The 26,817-nt window shown below is 36.1% G+C and overlaps 3 protein-coding genes across 5 annotated transcripts; 2 read left to right on the plus strand and 1 right to left on the minus strand.

Moving 5' to 3' along the window:
- The first annotated feature begins 6,699 nt into the window (after positions 1-6,699).
- Positions 6,700-9,195, plus strand: LOC147547587 (cytochrome P450 71A1-like). The gene is made up of 2 exons (XM_086668993.1): positions 6,700-7,657; positions 8,449-9,195. The coding sequence occupies exons 1-2, from the start codon at positions 6,725-6,727 to the stop codon at positions 9,058-9,060; spliced, it is 1,545 nt and encodes a 514-aa protein (XP_086525119.1). The 5' UTR covers positions 6,700-6,724; the 3' UTR covers positions 9,061-9,195.
- A 6,801-nt stretch (positions 9,196-15,996) lies between these two features.
- LOC147547588 (coilin-like) lies at positions 15,997-26,251 on the minus strand. Of its 3 annotated transcripts, XM_086666886.1 has the most exons (16): positions 25,876-26,251; positions 25,550-25,614; positions 24,671-24,943; positions 24,014-24,244; positions 23,604-23,676; positions 22,952-23,029; positions 22,645-22,792; positions 21,917-21,948; positions 21,589-21,783; positions 21,292-21,363; positions 21,052-21,198; positions 20,712-20,871; positions 20,418-20,571; positions 19,813-20,040; positions 16,718-19,731; positions 15,997-16,066 (listed from the first exon to the last, which is right to left on the minus strand). In XM_086666886.1, the coding sequence occupies exons 1-14, from the start codon at positions 26,059-26,061 to the stop codon at positions 19,995-19,997; spliced, it is 1,860 nt and encodes a 619-aa protein (XP_086523012.1). In that variant the 5' UTR covers positions 26,062-26,251; the 3' UTR covers positions 15,997-16,066; positions 16,718-19,731; positions 19,813-19,994. The 3 variants fall into 3 exon arrangements, with proteins under 3 accessions (XP_086523012.1, XP_086523015.1, XP_086523013.1); XM_086666889.1 differs by lacking the exons at positions 15,997-16,066; positions 16,718-19,731; positions 19,813-20,040 and having other exon boundaries at positions 20,131-20,571; XM_086666887.1 differs by lacking the exons at positions 15,997-16,066; positions 16,718-19,731; positions 19,813-20,040 and having other exon boundaries at positions 20,131-20,571; positions 24,014-24,247; positions 25,876-26,232.
- Positions 16,758-20,082, plus strand: LOC147547589 (protein-tyrosine-phosphatase MKP1-like). The gene is made up of 2 exons (XM_086666885.1): positions 16,758-19,500; positions 19,654-20,082. The coding sequence occupies exons 1-2, from the start codon at positions 17,206-17,208 to the stop codon at positions 19,729-19,731; spliced, it is 2,373 nt and encodes a 790-aa protein (XP_086523011.1). The 5' UTR covers positions 16,758-17,205; the 3' UTR covers positions 19,732-20,082.
- Positions 26,252-26,817: the final 566 nt, after the last annotated feature.

The following is a 26,817-nucleotide window of genomic DNA, read 5'->3' on the forward strand; positions in this document are numbered from 1 at the left end:
ATTTGGCCCCCTTTTTCATAGTTCCGTCAGTCAACTGTTGATCAACTTTAACATCAGTCCTTTTTTTCCTTTTTTACCCTTCTATTCAAGTAATCAACATTATTTTACGTTTTCATTTTTCTGTTACTCAACTTTAATAGTCAACATTGTTTTTTTACTTTTTTTCTCTTCATTCTAAAAAATATTTATTCTTTTATCCTTTTTTTTAATTTCTTTATTTCTTACCCTTTATGTAGTACTTGATTTTAGAGAGAGAAAGGGATGAAAGAGAAAAGAAATGGGGAAGAAAGTGATTCCAATCAGAAGCTACAAAGGTTGTGAGTAATCATCAAACTGGTTATCGATCTTGACGGAGGTATTCACTTAATAATATCGGTAGGCGCGACAAGAACGACAATGGGTTTAATTGATTCCATCGAGGGTTTTAATTGAATTCGATCTAGGATTCTGAGTGAATGACGAGGGATTCGATCGGGGGTTCTGTTTTGAATAGAGGGATCTGCTCCAAGTTATGGTATTGGTTACGGTGTTGTCTGATTTAATTATGGATTTTGGGAACGAATTTCATCTGATTTTTGTTAATTCCTTTATGTTAGATTTTGTTATTTGTGAACGAATTGCATATGGTATTGTCTGATTGAATTCTGGATTTTGGGAAGAAATCTCATCTGACTTCTGGATTTGAGAATTGGTTGATTCAACCAAATCAAATAAAGATATGGTTTTGCTGATTCAAACTAAAAACCAAATCATATAAAGATTTGGTTGATACGGGATCCCTAATCTCCGATTGTTATCGATTTTGGTCAACTTTGTCTCTCTTCAAAACCTTTCTTCTATATCATCAACACTTTCTCTCTCCACCATTTGTGCCTTCGAATTTGCTTAAACAGTTAGTAACAGAAGAAGAAAGTTTAGACATTGGAAAGTGGCAAGCAGGCTTCAATGGTGGATCTCTGTATAGAAATGAGATTGGATTAATCCTTCCACTTTAAAATGGTTAGTAATGGTGTATCCTTTAATTTGGTAATGTTGGTCTAGATCATTTTCTATATATACCTCTTATTGGTGATATTGGTCCACATTAGTCACTGGTGGAGTTTGGAACAGTTAGTAATGGTGGATCCTGGCACCTCTAAGAAGTTATATAGAAACTGAGATTGGATTATTTCTTCCACTTTGTTTTGGGTAGAGAGAGAAAATGGTCTCTATAACTCAAAATCCTCATCAAAATCAAATCTTTATTGGAACCATCTGTTTTAATCAACCAAATCCCAGATCAACCAAATACCAAGTCTTGATTTGATTTGGTTTTATATGAATTAACAAAACAATATCAATATCTTTGTAATTTGACTTGGTTAATTCAAACAAATCCCACATCAGGGATATATATATATATATATATATATATATATATATATATATTGGTGGTGGAGGAGGAAGGAGAAGAAGATAAGGAAAAAAAATTATTTTCCCATTTGACGTCGCCGGCAGGTGGCCGACCGACTATCTGCCGACGAAAAATGTTTCGATGAGTCAAGGACAAAGATTATTAAAATTGAATAGAAGGGTAAAAAAGGAAAAGAAGGACTGATGTTAAACTTGACCAACAGATGACGGACGGAACTATGAAAAAGGGGGCCGAATTAGAAGCTGGTCATCTTTAGGGGGCCATTTTGGTGAGTTGGTCATCTTTAGGGGGCCAAAATGGAATTAACCCAATTATAAAATTGCTTCCAATACAAAGCAACCATAACCAAAAAAATAACACTATTGAGGAATAAAACAAAATACTCCTACAAAGAAACATTAACAGATATCGACTAAGTTGTAGAAAAATTATTTGCGTAGCTATAGTTTGGAGGTATCGTTTTGGGTTTTGAACTTCATATGAGTATATGACTAGTTTATAATGAATTAGTTCTTAGAGATTTTAATTACTTATTTGAATATTTCAAGTGCAATGAATCAAAGAGGTATGTATATCTTGTTATACGAGTGTTCTAATTTTATTGGATTAACATCAATGTAATAAAATACTTTGATTTTTCTATTTTTTTCTGAGAGCAACTCCAACCGCAACCTATCTCGGACTGAAAAAATTATTTTTTTCATCCAAAATTTTCAGCCTCAGTTCAGCCCCAACCTCAGTCCTTCTTTAGGCCTAAAATTTGTACATGTAGGAAACGCGTGTGTGGCCTTTTTATGGGTGTGCGAAAAACGTGTGTGATTTTGTTTATATACCAAACACGTGTTTGAACTATTTTTGAAATAATATTTTTTTTCCAAGGTTGGGAAATTATTCGAGGACCGACACTTTGGTGGGATGTATTTTATTTATTAATATGTGAGTTTTGTTAAGAGTTTAAACAAAATTAAACCTAATTAAAGTTAAATTTTCTTTACATTAAAACAAAATGAAATTGGAGAAGATCCTAGCCCAACGATCTTGGAGATGCTCTAACAAATCGTTCACGTTTTCGGCCTCAGCCTTGGAGATGCTCTAACAAGTCGTTCATGTTTGGTTGAAGCTAATACTTTAATGGTTCACATTTATCTTTTATAACTAAAGAGTAAATATTTTCAACAAAAAAATATATATATTTTCCTCTCAACTTACCTTCTGTACTCAAACTAAAAGAAAAGATGGATGAAGGGAGTGACACTGAAGTTAGAGGCAAAAATATAGGGACCTGAAAGGAAGTTTTGTGAAAAATTAACTTTTGTAATTCATTTACGCCCCTAAACATGACCAAATTCATTGAAATGGCCATCCAAAAATGATCAGCTTCAAAATGGTCCCCTAAATTGAATTCCATCAATTAGGTTTAACTTCTACCTTTTTTTCTTATTTTTTTTCAAAAACAACTTCATTTTGTATACCTTGCGTATAAAAAACTCATATGAAATTGACTTGTTGGTAGAGAAGGGTCGACTGACCACAGTGCCGACTGTCGAGTCACTTTATCTCTCTTCTATCCACCCCCCCCCCCCCCCCCCCTCATTTTCTCACTTTCGCTCTCTATCCCTTCTTTATGTATCTCTCTTCTCACCCCCTCTATCTAACTTAGGCGGAGGGGAGAGAGATGAAGAAGAGGGAGAGAAAATGAATCGGTCGATATTGATTATTTTATTTTTACGTCATGTAAATGCCTGAAGAGTTACCCCAGTCTCGCAATTTAGTCAAGAAAGATATTAGCAGATATGGAACTTGTTTGACATTTTAAGTGTTCGTTAGCGCAATATGCAAAATAGAGATTTTACTAAGATACTTTCGCTTGTACTTATCTTAAATGGTTCAGATTAGAACCAAATAAGGGTGCGAGAGGGATTACAAAAAAATCAGAAGAAATCTGGAGTGACCTAAAACGTAATCTTAGGTATACCAGTTGTTTCTATAAGGGTTATTCTGATTTCCCACCCTAGAGATGACAAACTCACTTAAATGACCTTTACCAACTTTCAAAATGACTCATTAAACGAATAATCACCGGTTTACTTTAACTCCTACTTTCCTTTCTCTTTCTTCTAAAACAACTTCCATCTCTATATTTTCTTCTTCAAAACTCGTTTGAGATGACACACCGTTAATGACGAATAGATCGACTGTTTGTCCAGGAGGCCCCCACCCACCCACCCAACCGCCTATGTCGTTCTTTTAGACAGATGGAAAAGAGTAAGAAAAAAGAGAAAATGATTGAGTCTTAATTAGCAGTACTATGTTTTTCTTAAGGGTCACATGATTGGCCGAAGCAGTTGTCCGCTCCCTTCATGCACTCAAGATAGATTATATTCACAAACGTTAAATTTGTTTTTCATTAATTAATAATTATTAACGTGACAAACAAGATAGATCTATTTGTGTCGTAGATGTAAAAGTTATATAATGCAGCCATATACATGTACACATGTAGGGAACTTTTATAGACGCCCAACAGAATTGTTGTAGGCACTCTTTAACATGCAGAATTTGAAGAGGTCTTGCGTGTAAATGGGGCGCCCAATTTGAGCGTCTATAGAACTTTCGGTGTGTGTGTCTGTGACATGTTTGGAGAAAGCGCCTAGAACTATACTACAGGCCGCCTATAAAAACACTGAGTTAAAATTTCGTCAAATTTAATTGATACAACTGTTCGTGCTCTGGAACACGTAATATACCATTTCTTTTTTTTTTTTTTTGTTAAAAGACAGGTGATATACCCTACAATGTATATATATTAACATAATGTTCTAAATAGAATTGTTTCGTGTACTCTGGGCACAGGTAACAGATAAACAGATATGTAAGAGCACATTGATGCACATGATCAATAACATCAATAGCCAGTTTTTATGTTCTAGTTGTTTAAGAAAGTCCACAATAATGCACAATCCAGAGTTGTACGAGTTTAATTTTTAAATGTTGACTTCAAATTTTAAAATTGACCAGCCTCTTGTTAAGGTAACAAGTTGACTTTCTTTTTTTTGTTGAAGTTGGAAGAAGTTGACTTGATATTAAAATATTTAACAAATGTTTTTGTGGGTATTCACATTTCCATACATTTTCCATAGGGGAATGTTATACACGCCCTACTACATCCTAATATTGTGGGTTTATTTGTCGAAGTTTTGAGTAGTTTTAAAGGCGCCTTCCGCAAGTGCTATTGACATCTCTACGGCCACTTTATTTGGTGAAACTAGTTTGACTGTTCTTAATTATAGATGTCCCTAAGTCTGTGGTTTCCGCTGAATTTTGTTACAAAATTCGACTCAAGGTTCACTGATTTCAACTCTAATATTTTGAGTTGAAATCGGTAGACTTAACTCGAAATTTATAACGAAATTCGATTTGAGTCCAATTATTTGAGTTGTATTCTATAGTTCTCGGGTCCTTTGAGATAGGTGGACTAGAGCCGATTTTGTAACTAAACCCACTCCACCAATTTTAAGCTAAAAATGTTGGAGTGCCTATTATGGGAAGAGGTGTTGGAATGTAGGGAGAAACAATAAGCGGCCGAGGCCCTAACAGTACTTAGGGGAGGCGCCTTTAAAACTTTGTAACACGTTTCCTTTAGCCCTAGTTGTGGCACCTATAGAACTTCTCTTTTTGGTCTCATGGACATTTTGAGGTTATATTTTATCTACGCCAACACTTTGGTACAGACTTTCAGGCACTGTCGCTTTTATGCGGCTTTTATATCATCACAACTAGCATCAATGTCCCAAAAAGTATAGCTTAATATACTAAAAAGCGCCTTGACAGTGCCTGTAAGAATGTCATTGAAGGTGGACCTAAAACCCTGGAAGAATGTATCTGTGGAAATGTCTCACTGAAAGTTTATAAAAAAACCATCTACAGAAGCATACACGAGTGAGGAATGAAATACTAGCAAAAGTTTCATGATGGAGTAAAGTTTCACAGAGATGTCGCTGAAAATTCCTCAAAACACATCACAAAGCCGATGCAAAAAGATTTGAATGGGTTTATCAAAACGTCACACGAAGTAAAATAAAAATGTTGCGGAAACTTCTTACAATTTTTTTCCCACCTACAAAGATCCTTTGGGCACTTTTGCTCTATTTCCCAAAGAATGAAACTTACTGGAGTGGATAACCCAATTTGCGCATTTTATAGCAAGTTTTGTGGTCTTACTTCACTTCTCCATTAGAATTGACATGAATCCATTCAAAAGAGTCAAACATCACGAGTTAGACAAAAATAAGTCTTTTTAAAATTGAATCGAGTCAATTTAGACCTCGAGACATATTTCAGATCTGACTTAGTGCAAAACAAGCAGCCTATCACGTGCAACTAACAAAAACAATAAGATGAAATCATCATATGAAAAACAATAAGATGAATTATCATATAACACTTTCTCTCTTTAAATCATGACCGATTGACCGCCCACATACCGAAGTTGAGGATCAGCCGGAATAGTGGCCGGACAGATAGACATTTTCTTCTTTTGAGTCAAGTCTCCTTATTTTAAGAACTTAACTTTCATCTCCACTACCAATTGGGTTTCAGTGCTGGAAAAGGGTCTTATAATTTATTTTTTTCCTTATTAAACTGTCTGATAAGTAACCAAACCCACTAAACCATCTTGGACTTATTAAAAAGGTGTCTTAGTTTCAATATTTTAGTTGATTTTGGAAAAGAAAAGGGAATTTTTCAATTTAATTTACAAAAAGAACAGCTGTTTCTCATTACTTTCTACTCCATTTTTCGACATCCATTGAAAATCACTCTAGAACGGCATAATATGTGTTAGGAAAGTGGTAATAACTAACATAATACTGCATTATGCGATAATCAAACCCAATACTATATTGTAAAGCAACATACTATAATAGGGTTTATTCGACTAGGCGTACTCACTACTTACTTGATCGATATGTTCTTGATCGCAAAATGTGGTTTTTAATTCGGCTATTGCGAGAAGGATTAGTAGTCACATACACCCAAATTGATGCCATGCCCCAAAAAGAATAATGCAGTATATATCACCACGTTACGTGATCACGCACACCTTGCCCGAATGAGCTAAGCCTAGCATACCAACTCCCAAACTTTATACATATAAAATATAGTCTTCGAAGACTTCATATTAAATAGGTCTCTTTTGAATCCACTAGCAAGTATTAGTTTTTTTCAAAAAAGAACATGATGGGTCTATGTAGTAGTCTTATATAAGATATGTTAAGATCCACCTTACCAACTCATCGAGGTTAGTAGTTAATGGCTCTACAACATATACTCTTAGAATGGTTCCAAGAGCAACATATAGGATTCCTTCCTATCACTCTTCCTATACTCTTCTCATCTCTTTTATTTATCCTTTGGTTATTCAAGAGTCCAAAGAAACTTAACTTGCCTCCATCTCCCCCGAAGCTTCCGATAATCGGGAACTTTCATCAATTAGGAACACTTCCACATCGGAATCTTCGAGATCTTTCTAACAAGTATGGTCCTCTTATGCTCTTACAATTGGGTAGTGTTCCTACTCTTGTTGTTTCATCTCCTGAGATGGCTAAAGAGATAACCAAAACCCATGACATTATTTTCGCTAATCGGCCAGCTACCAAAGGAGCTAAGACACTTCTTTACAACTGTTCGGATATGGGGTTTGCTCCTTATGGTGAATATTGGAGAGCAATAAGGAAAATTTGTGTTGTTGAACTCTTAAGCGCAAAAAGGGTGCAATCTTTTGATGTTATTAGGGAAGAAGAAGTTCGGTTATTAATGGAGAAGATAACTCGTTTATGTTCAAGTTCTAGTACAATTAATCTTACGGAATTGTTGCTAAATCTTGCTAATAATTTAATATCAAGAGTTGCTTTTGGAAAGAAGTACGACGAAGAAGATGGCACTAGTAGACTTGGTCATTTAACTAGAGATGTTTTAACTCTAATGGGAGCATTTAGTGTGGGAGATTACTTCCCATCCTTGAGTTGGATAGATACACTTACAGGCTTGGGTAGGAAGATGAAGAAGACTCATATTGCTATGGATGCTTTCTTTGATCAAGTGATAGAAGATCACTTGATGAACAAGAAAACAGGTTCTAGTCAAGCAGATCACGAAACCGTCGTAGATATCTTGCTTCGTGCTCAGAAAGACAAAAACCTTAGCATCTCTCTTACCCGAGATAATATCAAAGCTATCGTCTTGGTATGTGTAAATTTGTCGGCATGCAACTAAAAAGTAATTAACAATGAGCGGGGAAGACGTGAATACTATATTCTTGGTTGCTAGAATACATTTTTCCCATGAGGCACCATTCTAACACGCCCCTCACGGGTGAGATTGTGTGAGCCTAACACCTGTCGTTTTGTTGGATTACATGGAGATGTACGGCCTTTGAGCCTATCACGTCTAGGCTTAACTCTCCACATATGGGCTTTGAGGCTATCATGTCTTGTTAAGTTTGTGGTCATCCAACTGAAAACCAATCGGCAATGAGTGGAGAGGACCTAGACCTTATATTCTTGGTTGCTAGTTACCCATTCTATTATGTGGGACTATTCTCGCACGCCCCCTCACGTGTGGCGTTCTTTGAGCCAAACACATGTGTTTTTTTTTTCTTTACGGGTGACGTGGAGCACGCATGGCTTTTAAGCCTATCACGTGTGGGCCTAGCTCTGATACCATGTTAAGTTTGTGGTCATCCAACTCAAAACCAATTGGCAATGAGTGGAGAGGACCTATCACGTGTGGGCCTAGCTCTGATAACATGTTTAATTTTTGGCCTAACACCTGTCGTTTTGTTGGATTACGTGGTTCACATACAGGTTGTGAGCTTATCACGCATGGGCCTAACTCTGATACATGTTTACTGTGTTGTCACTTAAAACCAAATGACAATGAGTAGAGATGACATAAATATCATATTTTTTGTTACTAAAGTACATTTTTCACATGTGGGACTATTCTTACAGTAAGCTTGTTCATTATTGATGCAGGACTTGTTTGTTGCTGGAACTGATACGGTATCGGTTGTTGTTGAATGGGCGATGGCAGAACTAATGAGGAATCCAGAGATGATGAAGAAAGCCCAAGAAGAGGTAAGAAGAGTGGTTGGAAATAAATCAAAGGTTGAAGAAGATGATATAAATCACATGGAATACTTAAAATGCATAGTTAAAGAGATAATTAGATTACATCCACCAGTTCCATTAATGGTACCACATGAATCAAGTGAAGATACCCAAGTTGGTAATTACCATATTCCTTCAAAAACAAGAGTGTTTATTAATGCTTGGGCAATTCAAAGAGATCCAAGATTTTGGGAAAAACCAGAAGAGTTTATACCAGAGAGATTTATAAACAATCCTGTTGATTTTAAAGGACAAGATTTTGAGTATATTCCATTTGGTGCTGGAAGGAGAGGTTGTCCTGGTGTTCAATTTGGGTTAATAGCATCTGAATTTCTTCTTTCTAATCTTTTGTATTGGTTTGATTGGGGATTTCCTGAGGGTTTAAACAAAGAGAACTTGGATATGACTGATGCATTTGGACTCACTGTTTATAAGAAAAACCCTACTTTTCTTGTACCAAGTTTGCATTTTTCTTAGTTTGGGGTATATGGGTTCTTTTGCTTCAATTGTTCATTCTGTATTTCTTAGGGTTTTTTCTTTTCTTTTCACACTGGGTGGTCTGAAATTGTATTTGTGATCTGTTCAATAAAGTTGTATTATTTTGTACCTAAACATTTTTTTTTTAAGAATGTACCTAAACATTTGAAAGCGCCATTGTTTAACCTAGCTTGTTTTTTTTTTTTTTTTTTTTTTTGAGTAAAACCATACTTTCATTCATTAGTGATAATAATCACGAAGTTACATGGTAAAATTCTTATTTCCCTCCTTAACTTCATGAGAGTTACATAAGATAAGTTCATAAAACTTTCGAATGTAAAGTGCCTCATGAAGGGACAAAAATTGACATGTAAAGAATTTGGTTCAACCGTTCAAGAAAGGTTTTGTTTGATCACTGTGTATACCTCATTTCTTTCTTACAATGAACAAGAAGATACAGGCCTAAATAGGCAATACAAGATATGCAAAAATGGAAACATAATAAATGGTTGCCAAAATACATAGTTTTTTTTTTTTTTTTGGAAGTCGACTACGATCTACGTATGTCGTTACATTTGGCACTTGATACATCATAGATGTGATAAGCTCGATAACCGCCCACTCAAACACTAACAGGACCGGACCTATAGCCCAACTAGAACATGCCCTAAAGGCCAACAACATTTTTTTGGGACCTCCAGGGCTTTCTGGAGTTTATGTCAACACCTTGGAACCACTTGGGCTTTCTGGAGTTTATTAGGGGTGTGCAAAAATAGACCGAACCAATCAAACCAAACCAATCCAAACCGGTCCAGTCGGTTTTCAAACCAAACCAAACGACGAGTGGTTTGGTACGGTTGTAGATTTCAAAAAACAACAGGTTTGGTTCGGTAAGTGGATGGACTTTTTAGGAACCATTAAAACCAAACCGAACCAGTCAAGTTCAATTAATATATATAATTATATATTTACATAATTTTTTTCTAAAATACATCTATCATATCTCTATAATTTCATACATTTACATATCTTTCATCAAGTCGCTATAAATAAGAATAACTACTACCCATACAAAACAACAACACTACTAAAATATAATGTTACTAGCTAGTATTAGATTAAAACAATTCATGTATCATCAATGTTACTAGCTACTATATAATATTTCGGCGGGGGACTTGCACATGTCTTTCATGTTTCAAATGTTTTTTCGATGCATTATGTTAGTTTGATTGTTTCTCCAGGTTTTTCAGGAGTGTTGTCTTGATTTTATACGTCAATGTATGAAGAAAGTAACTCGATTCGCCGATTTTCATGGAGAACAAATTGCGTTTTATGGATGGTTTGGTATCCAGTAGTATCCAAACCGCTTATGATGGTTTGGTTAGTAACCGAACCAAACTCTGATCGGTGTGGTAACGGTTTGAAAAATCACTAACCAAACCATGAGTGGTTTGGTAACGGATGTCACCAAAATACCAGATACCGAACCAACGAACACCCCTAGAGTTTATGCCAAAATACATAGTTGTAAATATGCATGAATATTTGATTGAGATAAAATTAGGAAAGAGGTATATGCAATCTTAGGAAAGAGAGATATGAATCTCAATAGACACAGACGCAAAGAAGAAGACCCTAAAGGTCGACAAAAAAGATCCTGAAGATCGAGTGAAATGACCCTAAAGGTCGACAATAAAGAAATTATTATACTAATAATACAAATAAAATTGAAACTACTAAGAACTTTATCTTCTAGAGCGAAAATAAATCTGTCTTTCTTTTCTTTTCATCTTCATTGAAAATTCAAATCAAAATTGTTGTATGATTTCCCTCTTTCTTCCTATTCTGTATGACATCTTCGATTTGATGAAATTGAAGAAGAAGCCCATGAAGAACGAAGAATCATCATCATACCATATACCTCTTTTCCGATGAAGAAAAAACAAATGAGAAACTTTATTAATACTAAAAAGAGGAACTCTCCTTCAAAAGTGAAGGAGATTCCGGCCCTAACGCCGGAAAACAACGATGATACCCTTAATCGACAAAATTGACGTTGTCATATTCCTATTGGTTATCTGAAATGATCTACTTGTATCTATGACTATGACCAGAAACCATAAATTACTGTTATAGGCACCCTTCGGCCGCAGAGGGGTTAATGTGTAAGTGGGGTGTTTATATAAATAACATGGGTCGCCTATATAAATAGCATGGGGCTCTTTAGAACTTTTCAATATAGAAGTTGGTAGTGTTTCAAGTTGTTTTTGCAGCTGGGATTAGTGATCTGTGAGTGGCCTCCCCACTCAGGGGCGTGTTTGAGGGGGTGCGACAGGTGCGGTCGCACCGGACCCCCCTCAAATCACATAATTTTGTCAAAGAGACAGGGGCCCCTAAATGTCAAATCAAATATATTGATTTGGCAGTATGAAATGAAACAAGATAGTGATATAGCTCAATTGGTAAACCTCTTCAACATTTAGTATGAGGTCTTAGGTTCAATCCTCTCCAAGGTCAATTTTTTGTTTATTTTATTAACTCACATTGCCTCGAATTATTTCTAACAACTATTAGATTAGTTCAGTGTTTATCTTGATGAAGTTGAATACTTATTGTTCTATTCACTTCATGGAAGGAGTGTCAAATGTGTATTGTTTTTGCATATAAGTATTTGGGAGGAAAAAATGCACAACTTAAATATTATTGGAGAAAGGGCCCCAAACATTTTTTCCGCACCGGGCCCCCAAATTCTCGGCCACGCCACTGTCCCCACTTAAACCTTCTTGTTTCGAAAGGACAGATGTTTGACATCTTAATGGACAAAATCGAAGTTGTCATCTTCATATATGTGTTATCTGAAGTTCATCTACAATCTATGAACAAAAAACCACAGTCCAAAAATTATTCTCAAAAGTCAAAATGTTTTCTATAGCATGGGTATAGTTATATGGGTAGTTCTTAAAGCGCCCAAAGTTACTGCTATGGACACCCTTCCACGGCCAAAATGTCTGAGAGTTCATGCGTTAATGGGACGTTTAAATAAATAACATAGGCGGCGGGCAGCCTAGACAAATGACATGGGGCTCGTTTAGAACTTCCTTAGTTATATGTCCCCTTTGTTTCATTTGTTGCAGGAAAGACGGATGGTAAGTTGATAAGGGCGAGAAAGAACTCCACTTCTTGACTACCTTTGAGAGCAAGAGCCTAACATCCCCATCATAAAAAGATTTCCAAGATAGGAAATTTTACGTACACACTATTTTTGGTAAGTAAGTCTTACTTCTTTCAATAGCCGTTTCAATTTACTCTTTGTATATAATCCAGCAAAAAGAAAGTGAGTTTTTGGAGATGCGAGATATACTTTTGCCGATACAGAAATTGGTAGGTGTTTTATGTGTAAAAAAAACACCTTTAGCAATTATGAACAACGCCTATAGAATTTATCCATGATGAACCCCAAGTATCAGTTCAACAACAACAACAAAAAAAACCACAAGTATCCAAATTAAATGGGTAAGTTTAAAGCGCTCCCCACTTTTGCTAAATAAATTTTTTTTTTCAAGTGCATCCTCCTAAAAATATTACGTAAAGAGACGCTTTTAAAGAAACGAGTGCGATTTCAGGACTTCCCCCAAATGCCGTATCATCATTAGAATTCCATGGAAGCTTTATTGACACACCCAAATTTTCAAAAACCCTAACCCATGTGTAGCATGATAAAAATGACTTTTTTCAATATACTTTCATTACACTTAGACAAGTTGTGAAATATATTTATGAGAAATGTAAAGAGGTTGTGTTGTTATTATGGACCATTTTCTTGTCCCCTTATACAACTTTTCTTCAAGATTAAAGTTTGTGACTTTTTTGGCTGTGGATGAGAGAGAAAGAAAGTGGATGATAGAGAGAGAAAGAAGAGAGAGAGAGAGAGACGTAAGAGAGTTGATTGTTTCCTTTCATTCTAAAATAAGACCGCCCACTTTTCTTGACTGACTTGGTGTTAGTTGGTATATTCCAAATTTGGCTGGACTAGTTGTGTGCAATTATGCTTATGTTGTTTTCTCCTTGCTTGCACTTGTTAGTTATAATTTTTCTGCCCCATACCTCACCCTTTAGTGGTTCCCATGGGACCGGAGCGGGTCATCTTGTTGTGTCGTAGCGTGACTAGACTTCATAAGATCAACGTCATATTGTTGTGTCGTAGCGTGACTAGACTTCATAAGATCAACGTCATATTGTTGTGTCGTAGCGTGGCTAGACTTCATAAGATCAGTTACAACCGCATCCAATGACCACACCATAATTGTGGTTGTGACGTAGTGGGGCGTGTTGGGTCAATCGGCCATGAGTTTGGGTTTGGACAATGTATAGACATGGTTTTTTTTTCGTGCCATGGGCTTGTTGGTTAATGACCAATTGCAAGTTGTGCCCAAACTAGCAGTGAAACATAGTGGATTAGCAGGCCAGGCTTCTGACCCATTGAATCCTATTTGGTTGTGGTGAGTTGCAGAGTTGGTACGACTTGTTTATAGACAACTGTGTCAGTCCAAGCGTGACGAGTAACTGACTGATATGGCACGTTGAAAACCTCTACTTGCCGTAATTTGAGATCTAGATAAAGATGTATTCACATCGTTATAGTGGTTAATTATTTTGTTTATTATACTATTATCATTGAACATATATAAACTAACGGAAGTGCTATAATCACAAAGGATTTGACAAAAGAATTTACCCATGTTGATGTGGCGGTTGTGATATTCATCTCTGACTAGCACAGATTTAGTCAAAGCTTCAAATCACAAGCGCCACATCAGCCGGACAACATCTTTTGTCAAAATCCTTTGTGATTTTAGCATTTCCTATAAACTAATACGTTGATAATTAGACAACTAAGAAATGCACAAGTAAATGATTTCATTAAGACAAAGAAAAAGTTGGCAATAAAATTACTAGAATTAACAAATATTAATCGTGATAGAAAAACTTAGATTTAGTCGATTTAGTTTAGTTATAAAATTTTATGTTAGTTCTTTTTCTTTAGGTCAATGCCATTGAAATATCAAATTTTAACCATTGTTGTACACCTTGAATAAAATCTAGCGGAGACCATTGACTTGTTGACCACTTACAATTGGTACAACAAAAATAGTTTACTAAGAAATAATATCTTTAGAAGATTAAAATAGATATTTATATTTGTTTTATCTTATGAGAACTTTAATTAATGTAATTAATTCTACATGTAGTATTCAATTATTTGTGAATTTCAAATTTTGAGTATTTATTATGTCTAACATAAAATACTTTTAGATTAGATTTGCTGAGAAGGATATTTTGGCATTGATTATGAAAATTGAGGATGTTTTAGGATTGGAGAAATCCTACTGGTTCATTTCCAGCTCATGTATATTTTAATATTTTTCCTCCACCAAGTTGGTTTAGCTTAATTAATCACACAATAGTTTTTAACTTATTTTCTAATCCTCCATTTTGACCAAGGTCAACCTCCACCTGTCAAATAATAATAATAATACTAGTAATAATAATGTAGGAGGTCGTGAGTCAGAGCATCTCCAATACAACACTCAATCTTAAAAACTCTGAGTGTTACATATGAATTTTAACGTTTTTTTTTTTTTTGAAAAACTCTCTCCAATACAACACTCTATTTGGATCTCAGAGATGACGTGTCGATGGTGGAATAGAGATATCTCAAGAGGACACTCTATTTCTAGATGTCCTTCTGTGTTATTTCTAATTGTCCAACTCATCAATATTCTATTTTCAACCAATAAAAATCGAGTCTTCTATATTTTCTAAATAACTAATTATTTATTTATAAACATAACTATGTCGCATGAGTAAATAAGATAAACTCAGAGTTCTGCATTGGAGACACAAAAAAGTTGAGGATCTTTATTTTCGACACTTAGGGAGTGAGAATCTCAATTGAAACTTGACATATAAGATAAATAAATATTTTTTTGAGTTTTGCTTTGGAGATGCTCTTGGATATTTACTATTTAGCCTCTTATGTTATTCTTAGACCGTAATATTGTTGCGATTGTTGTGGACATCACAATATCTTTCCGGACATAAAAATTTCGGTAAACAGAATTGACTTTTAATAAAAATTGGTTTAGAGTACAAATTAACTAGCTTGTTTTTCACCAATCACCACGTAATCTCCATCTTCATCCTCACTTTTGATTACCAAACTTCCGACCACAACCCACCGCCCACCGTCTTCAATTACCACCACTAATTCCGACCACAGCCCATCACCACTAGTTCTCTCTCTCTCTCGTTGTATATTTATATTGTATATGTACTTTTGTTTTTTTTTCTTCTCCTTCCACCACCGGAAAGTCGTCCCCCACCATGAGAAAGTTGTCCCGACCATCTTTCATGTTCCTCGTCTTTTCGTCGTTCTTCCTCCTCTTTCGTTTTCCTTTTTTCTTTGCTCTCTAGTTCAAGTGAAGGAGGATTTTCCCTTGTTCGAAATCCTCTCAAATCCCAATGAGAACTCCGACGAAAAAGGAAAGTAGAGAAAAACAAGGAAGAAAGAGACGGAGAAGATGAAGGATAAGAGAGATAAGAGAGAGGGTGGAGGAAGAACATGACAAAGTAAGAGATTATGGTCGTGGTGGCAATTTTCCAATGGTGATGGTGGCAGAAGGGAAGAAAATGATAAAAACAAAGGTTCTTTTTCTACGTTTCTAGTAATGGGTAGACGATGAGGTGACGATCAGCAGTCGCCGACAATCTTTGTCGGCGTTAAGAGAAAAGGTGGTGGATGTTTGAGGGAGACAGAAGAAAAACTAATATCATTTTCTCCCAAAGAAAAATTTGTTCTCCGAAAAATATATTTTTCCCAGATAACCCACCACTATATATTATTTGTTTTTATCTGACGCCGGAGTCGTCTTCTTTGTTGAAGCAGAGACGCCTAAGTCGTCTAGATGACTGATTCGGATTGATTTTGGGTATGTTTTATCCACTATTCTATGGATAATTTGGAAAACCAGATGTGATCATTGCTTTCAACATGAAATCATCGATCTTACCCACATTATAAAAATGATTCATAACTTTCCCAAAAATATAAATATACATAGTAACAAAATCAAACCCATGCACACTGGATGGAACCCTCCGGTTTTTCCCTGGTTAAAAATTAATGTCGATGCATCCTTTATAAATGTGAATGAAATTACAGGTACGAGTTTAATTATCCATGACTCGAGAGCAAATTTCATTGAAGCTCACACAGGTATATCCAGAACCAGAAATAGTGAAGAAGGCGAAGTGGTTGCAATCCTTAATGGCCTCATCTGGGCAGCTGAACATAACTATCAAGATATCATCATTGAAAGCGATAATATTAATATTATTAAACATATTCAGAATTCCAAAAGGGAGATACAGTGGCAATCTAGAGTTCACATCAACAAAATTATGGAAGTTAAAAGCCGGATAAATAGAGTGAAGTTTAACTACATCAACAGAAAATTCAATCGGCCAGCAGACAAGTTAGCAAAACGGGCGAGAAAGAAGAACAAATCAGAATCTTGGCATAGAATTCCTTTCTTTTTAATTCCCTTGTACTGTAACAACACTTTAATTTCTTAATGAGTTTTAACCTCTTAACAAAAAAAAAAAAAACTAAGAAAATGAGTAAAGCTACTTTGTTGCTACCTTAGGAAAACAGAGTAAAGCAGATCGATTGTACTTGAACAAAATAAAACAATTGTTTCTCTCCTTTCAACAACCATACAAGAATTTCTTAAACAAAAACAAACCCCCAACTTAGACTCCTCCCTTTCTCTCTCCAACTCTTTTTTTCTCTCTATTGATTCAAAATTAGTGATGAATTTACTGAGTCGTTGTAATTTTTGTTCTTGAGTTTGATTTGATCTCATGTTGAAAAAGTTAGAGAGAGAGAGAGAGAGAAAAAGACAGAGAAAGAGTCAAAGGGTTTAGGTAAGAAGAAAAGCACATAATTTAAGACTCTTTGAACAAGAAATTTATCTATCTAGATAAAACCCATATTCAAAACTTCCTTTTCCTGGAAGAATCATTTCATGGGTTTCAGTGTTTCTGTAGAAAAATCTCAATTGGGTTAGAGAGAGAAAAAAAATGTTAGGAAAAGAAGAGAGAGAAGAAGATCAAAATGGGAACCCTTCTTCTGGTTCTGGTTCAACCTCAACTCCTAAGAAAACCTATTGGCGTTCAGCTTCATGGTCTGAACGTTCTCCTTCTAAACCTAACCCTAGAATCACTACCTACCCAAGTAGTAAATCTAGGTCTTCTCTTCCACCACTTCAGCCTCTGTCAATCTCTCGCCGGACCGCAGAGGAATGGCCGAAACCAGGGTCGGACGATCTCGGCGAATGGCCTAATCAACCTTCTACTCCTGGTACAACTCTTAAGCTTCCATTGAAGAATTCAGTACCAGAGCTTCCACCTAGAGAATTTCAGCTTAAAAAGGACAAGATTGCATTTTTCGACAAGGAATGTTCAAGAATTGTTGATCACATATACTTGGGTAGTGAAGCGGTAGCTAAGAACAGAGAAATTCTTCGAAAAAATGGTATTACTCATGTTCTTAATTGTGTTGGATTTGTTTGTCCTGAATATTTCAAAGATGATCTTGTTTATAAAACCTTATGGCTTCAAGATAGTCCATCTGAAGATATAACTAGTGTATTATATGATGTCTTCGATTATTTCGAAGAAGTTTTAGAACAAAATGGACGAGTTCTCGTCCATTGTTGTCAAGGAATTTCTCGATCGACGTCGTTAGTTATAGCCTATCTCATGTGGAGGGATGGACAGAGTTTCGAAGATGCATTTCAGTATGTGAAATCTGCTAGAGGTATAACTAATCCAAATATGGGATTTGCTTGTCAATTACTTCAATGCCAGAAGAGAGTTCATGCAATACCTGTAAGCCCGAACTCTGTTCTTCGGATGTTCCGAATTGCACCACATTCGCCTTATGATCCTCTCCATCTTGTTCCGAAAGTTTTGCATAACCCTAGCCCGAGTGTACTAGACTCGAGAGGTGCATTTATCGTTCAAGTACCATCCGCTATATATGTATGGATAGGGGTTTATTGTGACAAGGGAATGGCAAATAGTGCAAAAGCATCTGCTTCTCAAGTCGTCCGATACGAGAGAGTTCAGTCCCCAATTCTGATTGTTGAAGAAGGAAAAGAACCTTTCGGCTTTTGGGATTCGCTTACTAATAACCTTTTCTCTGTCGATGATTTTGATCATACGAATAAGGTCAGGGAAGAAGTTGAGGGTGTTGGAGTTTTGAGTGAGGATCAACCCAGAGTTGGAGTTGAGCTTGGTATTGGTAAAAAGATGGTGGCTGAATATAATATGGATTTCGAAATCTTTCACAAAGTACTTGCTGGTGAAGTAGTTTCACCGTTTTCACTATCAGGAACTCGAACGGATAGATGTTTACCTGCTAGAGAGAGTGGTTGGGGCAGAATTAGACAGAGATTCGCTGATGGTTTTGTGAAAGAACTTGTCACAGTACCTCAGTTTACGTCTACAAATGCTGAATCAGAATCGAATAACATATCGAACACGATGCTGGATTCTTGTAAAGAAGAAGAACCCTCCATTATTTTCACCAATCCTCCATCTTTATCACCATCTCCTTCTTCTAGTTCACCTAATTCAATAAATTGTTATTCAAGATCAAGCCCAAACTCCAGTTCGAAGTCTCCCTCACCTTTACCTTCACCTTCATTATCAGATCATTCCAGTTTTTTTACAACTTCACCATCTTCTTCAAATTGGTCCGATTCTTCTTCTTTGTCTTTTCAATTATCACCTTCAACCTTAGAGTTGAAACCATTTGATTTCGCAAATGCTCGTCGTTCAGAAGAGCCGGTAAAAGTTGGTTTCCCATTCAAAGGATTCGGATCTTCTCTTGCCGAACGTAGAGGAAATACTCCACCGTCCTTAATGGTGTTGCCATCTGGTACCGATCGAAGCTTGGTTAGATCATGGACATTTTCTCATCTTCCTACTGATGAACAGATGACAGAGGTTAGTGAAAGTCGTGTGTTAGAGAGAGAAGATCTTCACGAAATGAGTCCAAGAGAGCAACAAATACCAAAGCCCGAGGTTTATGAACTAGAACACCCCATTCTTGTTGGGTGGCCAGTTCTTGGAAAAATCAAGATGCTGCATTCTGGGGTTCTTGATTCTAAAGCAGTTTTCTTTCTGCTTGCTCCAGAAGCAAGTGCTGGTGAAAGCAAGTCAAAACTTTTGTTTATCTGGGTAGGGAGAGATGCTCAATTAGAGAAGGAACGGAACCAGTTCACCGAAGAAGATAAACAGTTCTATTTGGAGAAAATTGGCAACTACTTCCTTGCTCAAACGGGCCTGCCAGTCGATACGCCTATACAGGTACTCACTGCACTGACCTAAATATATTCCACTTCTCTGCAGTTCTTCATTTCATATTTAGGTTGCATAATTATCTCCTTTTCAATTCTCTTTACATTTATTACTTTCAATTTGATGAAGGAGATCTAACCCTGATATTTATCTAATTAACAGGTGATTAGAGAAGGTGAGGAATCCAAAGAGTTTCAGGACTATTTTCACCAGCTTTTGTTGTCATCAAGAAGTGGATAGCTGCAACAACAAACAAGTCAGGAAGAGATGATAAATATCGAACGAGTAGCTTAAAGCTGCTCGGAAAACAGGAAGCAAAACCTTGGCTTTTATGGCAGTTTTTTCTTCAGGATGAAGCTAGCATCCCATGTTGCCTAAATATCGAAAAAAATCTTAGCTGCATGTGTGATGTATATCTAAATCACCATTGAAGGAGAAGCTTGTACAGATATAAGCATTTTGGTCATTGCAATAGCAATCCAAACAAACATGGCGCAAGCTCTTCATTTATGTTTTTTTCTCCTCTTTTCCCCACCTTCCATGGGTCTTCTGTAATGAATTGGTTTATATAAATTTTAGCTGTTTAGACTAGAGATGTCACAAGTTTAGCTAAAATTTGGTAGTACAGAAACATGCTACTTGAAAAGAGATAACAGGATATATATATATATATATATATATATATAAGTTAAGGTTTTGCATACATTGTCGTCGAATGACTCAAAGGTATGTACAGACTAGTTTGCATATCAACATAGAGCTCGAGATCATCTTATAGACTGATCGAATAACAAAACAGAACACTCAAGGACTACATACGTAACAAAAAAGAGAGGACAATATGACAGCTTTACCTCTGACGATTCCTTCCCGGTGCCCTGAACGACCATGTAACAAAAAAAGAGAGGACAATATGACAGCTTTACCTCTGGCGATTCCTTCCCAGTGCCCTGAACGACCATGAACCACTTCCTGGGCTTTGCTTCTTGTTCCAACCATCCTTTTGCAACAATAGCTGCTGCTGCTGTTTAGTTACAGCTTCGCTCAATGTTTCCCATACATTTGATTGTCCACCATTTTCTACAAACAAGACTTAGAATTAAATATCAAAATCATATAAACTCGGTTAATGTTATGATAGAAAGTTCAAAGTTTTATAGAAGACCAAGCTGATGATTTGATGGTAAAAGTAATGATCTCATTCCGTGTAGAGAAGATACCTAAAACTTGGGCATTACTGTCTCCATTGCCATTGTCGAGCCCTGAACCTGACACAGCTTCTTTAGTGATTATAGCTGCTTCATGAGAACCAACAGGAGCGATGGTAGTTGAACTATCATTTTTGAGAATACGGACACCAACAAGTGCTGCAAAATCAATCTAGAAACCAACCATCCATCAGTTTCTCTGTCAATGTAGCAGAAAAGTAGTTGCGTTAATGTTATTACATTTTCCATAATGGCATTGGTAGGTGGAAGCCGATAGAAAAATTGGTATGCTGGTATTGTTTAAGTAACCCAAGTCTTGCATCTTAAGGATTTCATGATGATTCGAAAGTACCTCTAAGGAGCCATCATTCCTGTATAAGGATTCATGTACTTCAAGTTTTTCTGTTGATTCTTCATTCTTGTAAAGCATTCGGTATCCTGGAACAGGCACTAACACGACCCTACTGGATACAGAGTCAAATGTTGATACTTTTCCAACCTAATGCAAAAAAAAAAAATAGAATGCCAGTTATTTATTATTAATCATTTTTCAGATATAGTCTATAGATAGACTCATAGACAAGAGTTGTACTCGAAAAGGTGACAGTTCCGGGGTCCATGACGAAGATAACTCAACCACGCGATATGCAACCACATCACCTTCCTGCATTTAAAACGAAAAGATTGTTTACTCTTCTATAGGTCCAGAACACCATGGAGAGGGCAGAAGATGTCAGTCCAACCAGTGGCGGACATTTGGTGGCTCATGAGTTTGTTTCTTTTAGAATTATACATTCTAGGAATTATATCCAACTATACGAGAAAGACTTTATCATCATAGTTTGCCAGTTCAGAACTTCAGATAGAGAAGAAAAAGGTAGCAATGAACCTTAGGCGAGCCATGTAACAGCTCAAGCTTCTCAACGTAAATAGAACTATGAGAACACTTCCCCATAATAGGAAGCTTCTCAACAGTTTTTTCCCTGGAATTTTTATAGTTATTCCTTCTAGCTTCTGGAGTACTATTTACGCCCCAATTTTGTCCCTTCTTCTTGCTGGTGGTCCCATTCCACTGCACGGATCTCTGGACAACATATGAAGTAACTAAGTTCATCCAAAAACTACCAATAGTAACACAAAACCTAGAATTCGTCATCCACTGATAAATAATTGGAAAAGGGATATAAATTAAATTGCAACCAAGGCAGAGGACGTACCACGGGATCTTGACTTTCACAAATTACATAGTCTGTCCAATAAAATAATAGTTTATCAGACAGGCAACAGTAATTAGCACAAAAACATGATTGTCTGTAATTACAAAACTGTTGGTAGAATTAATTTATACATCAGAGGTGTATACAAAATAATTTGAGTTTTCCTTTTATACCAAGTTCTTTCGCACAAAAGTTATATGCATGGGTTGGTTCCCCATCTTCTTCAATATCTTTCCATTACAGAATGTTCTTAAATATTACTAAAATAACTTCAGTATAGAAGACAACCAGCTGATGTGAATTTGTGGCAGATGTGCATTTTAGACGAGTTATACCAATATCATGACAAAAATGAGCAATTTCACAGTTACGAATAACCAGACCAGAATATAAGAAGCACTCTAGTGTGAAAACTGAGTCACTTACAACAAATGCACATCATCCACACACAATATGTTAAGTTATCAGGCTAAAAAGGGTTGTCCAAAGCACCTAAATTAACTAAATGTCACTATCAGCATAGGAGAAGAGCTGTAGAAATTATGAAAATTTATTATCCTCCCGTTTTCCAGAAGTATTATATTCCTCCATAAAAGTAAGCAGCCATTCATACTGTTCACCAACTACATGAACCGCTCAACTTAGCGCCCCAACCTCACATCCAAACCACCAAGATGAAATTTTGATGATAATATATACATGGAAACAGGTTTCAGAAAGAATGAGACCTTCATCGAGGGACTCGAAACGAATGTGGCCTGGTCTAACCACTACAGGTACTAAGTCATTGGGTTCTTTATCAGTTCTCTCATCTGTATGTAGAGGTTCTGAGCAATTTTCAGCCACATGTTTTTCAGATACTTGCTTCTGAATCATCTGCAAAAGAACATGAAAACAAGAAATAGTAGCATATGTAAATAATAATATGGAACCATATGAACTTGGAAGTTAGAGTATGAATAAAGATCCTTGGAGTAAAATGTAAAGTGAGTATTTCAATACTCAGATTGTTCAATTTTCTAATGCCAGACATACCTCTTTCTTTAGAGAACTAGTTAGTTCTTGTAACCACTTCCTTTTGGCATGTTTACGCTGTGCATTCCTGCTTGGCGTCTAATCAAAAAAGTCACTGATACATGAGGATTGAAGAAGACAAAAAAAAATATATATGGCTTATAAGAGAATACAACACACAGTGCAACAAGAACTTGGAATAACATCATTACAAAATTCTAAATGACAACCATCTCAAAACTATAAATACGAGTGATTCATGAGGCCAAAAAGTTACCATGGCATCAGATCTCAACAAGTATGATACATAATCATACATGTCACAACTCACAAACATATCTTATCACATCAATGATCAATCTTCAAGAATTCTAGACTGTGTTATGTCTCAACTCTCAATTAAGAGTACGCGGCAGGCACACAAATTGAGCTTATCATAAACAAATAGCTCATCCAACACCAAGAGTATATATATACATGCCCATATTGCATACAAGTGTTTCTTAATTAAGAATAAGTCACTTCAACAGTGTTTCAATCCAGGGTGTCACGAAGTCCAGTTTCCATTGACTATAACTTCAAAAAAATTCTACGTCTATAAAAATGTTAAGTAAGACAAGGAATAAAGTCTGTCTCTTAGATATAAGCAAAAGGTGGAGAGAAGTGAACAAACCTTTCCCATGCCGTCAGAAACAGGAGATACTTCTTGATTTTTTGCTCCATTTTCCTGGAGTTGGTCATCACAACTACAACAACAAAATGATAACATTCAGAGTGATAAGAATATACATTAAGAAGACAAAAACTTTAACCTTGTAATTTGGGAGTATACAACTCCTAAGAAATGTTTAAATGTGTTAGATTGCCTAAGCTAACCACAGATGGTGCTAATGCACCCGATGGTTCTTCAAATAAAAATATTTAAATTTGGACCAAATAAAAATATTTGAATTTGGACCAAATAAAACTAAATGTGCGAAGTCTAACTAATGAATTAAGGAAACTGAAGTATCACAGACATAAAACAGAAACAGAAATAAATACGATCGATTGAAATACTAAGATGCAGAGTGAAAATCCTACTTCTCCTCAGTCATAGTCTTAGCTACCATTTTAACCGTATCATCAACTTGCTCGGAACTGCCTTTCTTTGACTTGCTAATTTTTTTGGAAGACTTGTTCTTTTTGTGAGAAGTTTTTTGAGAAACCTCCCTTCCTTGAGATCCTTCCTTCCTCTCCTTATGACCATTATTTTCAATGTGAACACCTGGTACCTTTTGATTTCTTTCCGGGCTACTACATTTGATCCTCTTCCTGCTATGCACAATAAGAAAATGTCAATTGTACCAATAATAGTAATATTCATACCAAAGTTCCAAGATGATGGAATCCAGAAAGAGATCATATAACTATAGCAATTGTACTCAATAAATTAGGACTGCATTTTTTTACTTGTAATCGGTAAAAAACCAAAATCTTAATACGTGAACATTACATTAATCTTGAAGGAGTATTTATTCATAATTCTGTCCTGATGTAAATAACTTGAGATTTGAGAACAGCATCAGACAAGAGATGTCCCACGAAAAAGTCAATCCTAGGAATCTCTGAGAAACCACGAATAAACAGAAAAATTCTAGTATAGATGTTTGGCAAATATACAGAAAGAATAAATCTTTGTAACAGGCGTTTTCAAAATCCAAACGAAAAGGGTCCCTAAAATAGCAATGAAAGACTTACTTTTCCCTCTCAAGCTTCTTGGATGATTTTCTTTTCTTCGAGATAGTTTTTTTACTTGAAGTAGTTTCCCCACGGACTACATCCCCAGCGTCACTTTTCGATCCCTCAGGTTCGCTTTGGTAGCATTCAGCCTTCTCTCGGACATTCTCGAGGGCTAGCAGGTCACCCCCAGGGGGTACAGATTGCTTTCCAAATGTTTCAGAGCCATCAAGAGAACTTGCGTTGATGTCTAACCCAAGTTCCTTCATCAGAAAACCTTGTGTCTTTTTCACTCTGAAAGTACATATAATGATATAAATCCCATTACATACATGAAATCAAATTACTACAGATAAGAAAAAAGAGGCAATGCTGAGAATAATAGTAAAGTAAAAGAGGAACTAATAGAACGAGCGACATGTCACTGGTTCTATGAGTAGACTTCCTAATTTAACATTAACCTAATTATATTTTTTCATTAACAATAAACATTTTATTGACGCACCCAAAACGGAAAAACACCATTATTATGTAAATTGGTATAAAAGTCAAGTACTATAATCAACGAGGATAACCCACATTTATCAATTCATTGGCCGGCGATTGGCAGGAAATCGAGTTCGTGGTGGTACTGTTTTCATGCAAAGTAGTGATAACAGTGCACTATCTTAACGAAACTTCGAATAATAAAAGTTGTCAATTAAAGCGTCAAACGATAAGATACTAATACAAATACTCAAATTAACTTATCTCTCTGCAAATATATCTACTTTTTTAGAAATGTACGTCTCTTGAACTCGAGACGTCAAGTGTGGAAACCAACTTGGTAATATAGTATCTCTCTTCAAATATACTATATGGAATAGAATAGATCAATAGAATAACATGCACGAATCAGACCTTACGATATCTTTGTCGTTCAAAATTCGAATTGATTCACTTGGTGGCAAAACAAAGTCATCCATCTGCAAGAGAAAAAAAAAAGCATGTTTCAAAATGAAAGATTATATAATATCACAGATTAAATAGCCCAAATTCACAAAGACTCAGAAACATTAAAGAAAAATTAGGTTTTCGACAGGTACATTATTTCAAAAAATGAAAAGAATCATAAATGATCAGGCGATCCGCCATTTCAACACCCAAAAGGAAGTTCGTGAAGTAGTGAAGTTCAGACATGCATGTCATTGTTTTAGAAAGAGAAAGTAGAGAGAGACTGAACTTACAGAGAGTAAGAGATCATGAGAGGAAGGTACAGAGACTTCATAGTTGTCGAAGAGGAATTTGGCAACGTCGGAGATAGTTTTGATTTCGGAGTTGAGAAGAATCCAACATCGTTGAAGTCCTAATGACTTGAAATACTCAGTTATGAGTTCATCATGGAATTCTACTCGAATTCGTTGTGACGCCATTGAAGAAGAAATCAACAGACTCTTTGAAGGCTTAAACCCTTTTATCTAGGGTTTTTTTCTCCATGAATTTTAAGCTTTGGGAAAAGTGATAACCAGTTCCCGCGGATGGGACATTTGTAAATTTGTCTGCGCTGCTGGTGTTGGTTTCCTTCCCTGCAAATATTTTGCCGCGTAGATGCTGCTTTCACACAGGTAGACCAATCCTGTCTAAATATACTAGAAAAATATTTGAAGTGGACCTCAGAAGGGAGAACCCACCACCACCGTCACCAATCGCCACCACCGTCACAACCACCGTCATCTATCTGTCAGTTGTCTCGTCTCGTCTAATATCTCTTTCTCTGCCGATGAATGAGGGAATCTCTATCACTCTCAAATGGTGATGAGAGAAAGAGTGTTTTAGGCGAAATCTTTGTCAAAGATTGGAGTTGTCAAAGATTGGAGCATTCGTTGAGGTTCCCCTCCTTCTATAATGATTTGTCCACAGGAATGAACTTCTAACAATAAGAAGAGAATTGACATGAGTTAATAGGTGAGAAAGATAAAAGAAAAAGGAATAAGTAGAAACGACAGAAAGATGAGGAGAAATTAGATAAATGTTGGTGAATCTAAGAACTGGTAATGATGATACTGTTGGTGAAGGAGACGAAAGGGATGTTTCTGAAAATGTGAAAGACGGTAAACAAATCACGTTTAATTATTTCAGTTCCTGTATTCGGACCTATTATGAGGAGTGCCTTTAAAATGTGGTGTGCG

This window comes from Eschscholzia californica, unplaced genomic scaffold, assembly GCF_041429995.1.
Source record: "Eschscholzia californica isolate CP2 unplaced genomic scaffold, dmEscCali1.0.p SCAF_3, whole genome shotgun sequence".
Lineage (NCBI taxonomy): Eukaryota > Viridiplantae > Streptophyta > Magnoliopsida > Ranunculales > Papaveraceae > Eschscholzia > Eschscholzia californica.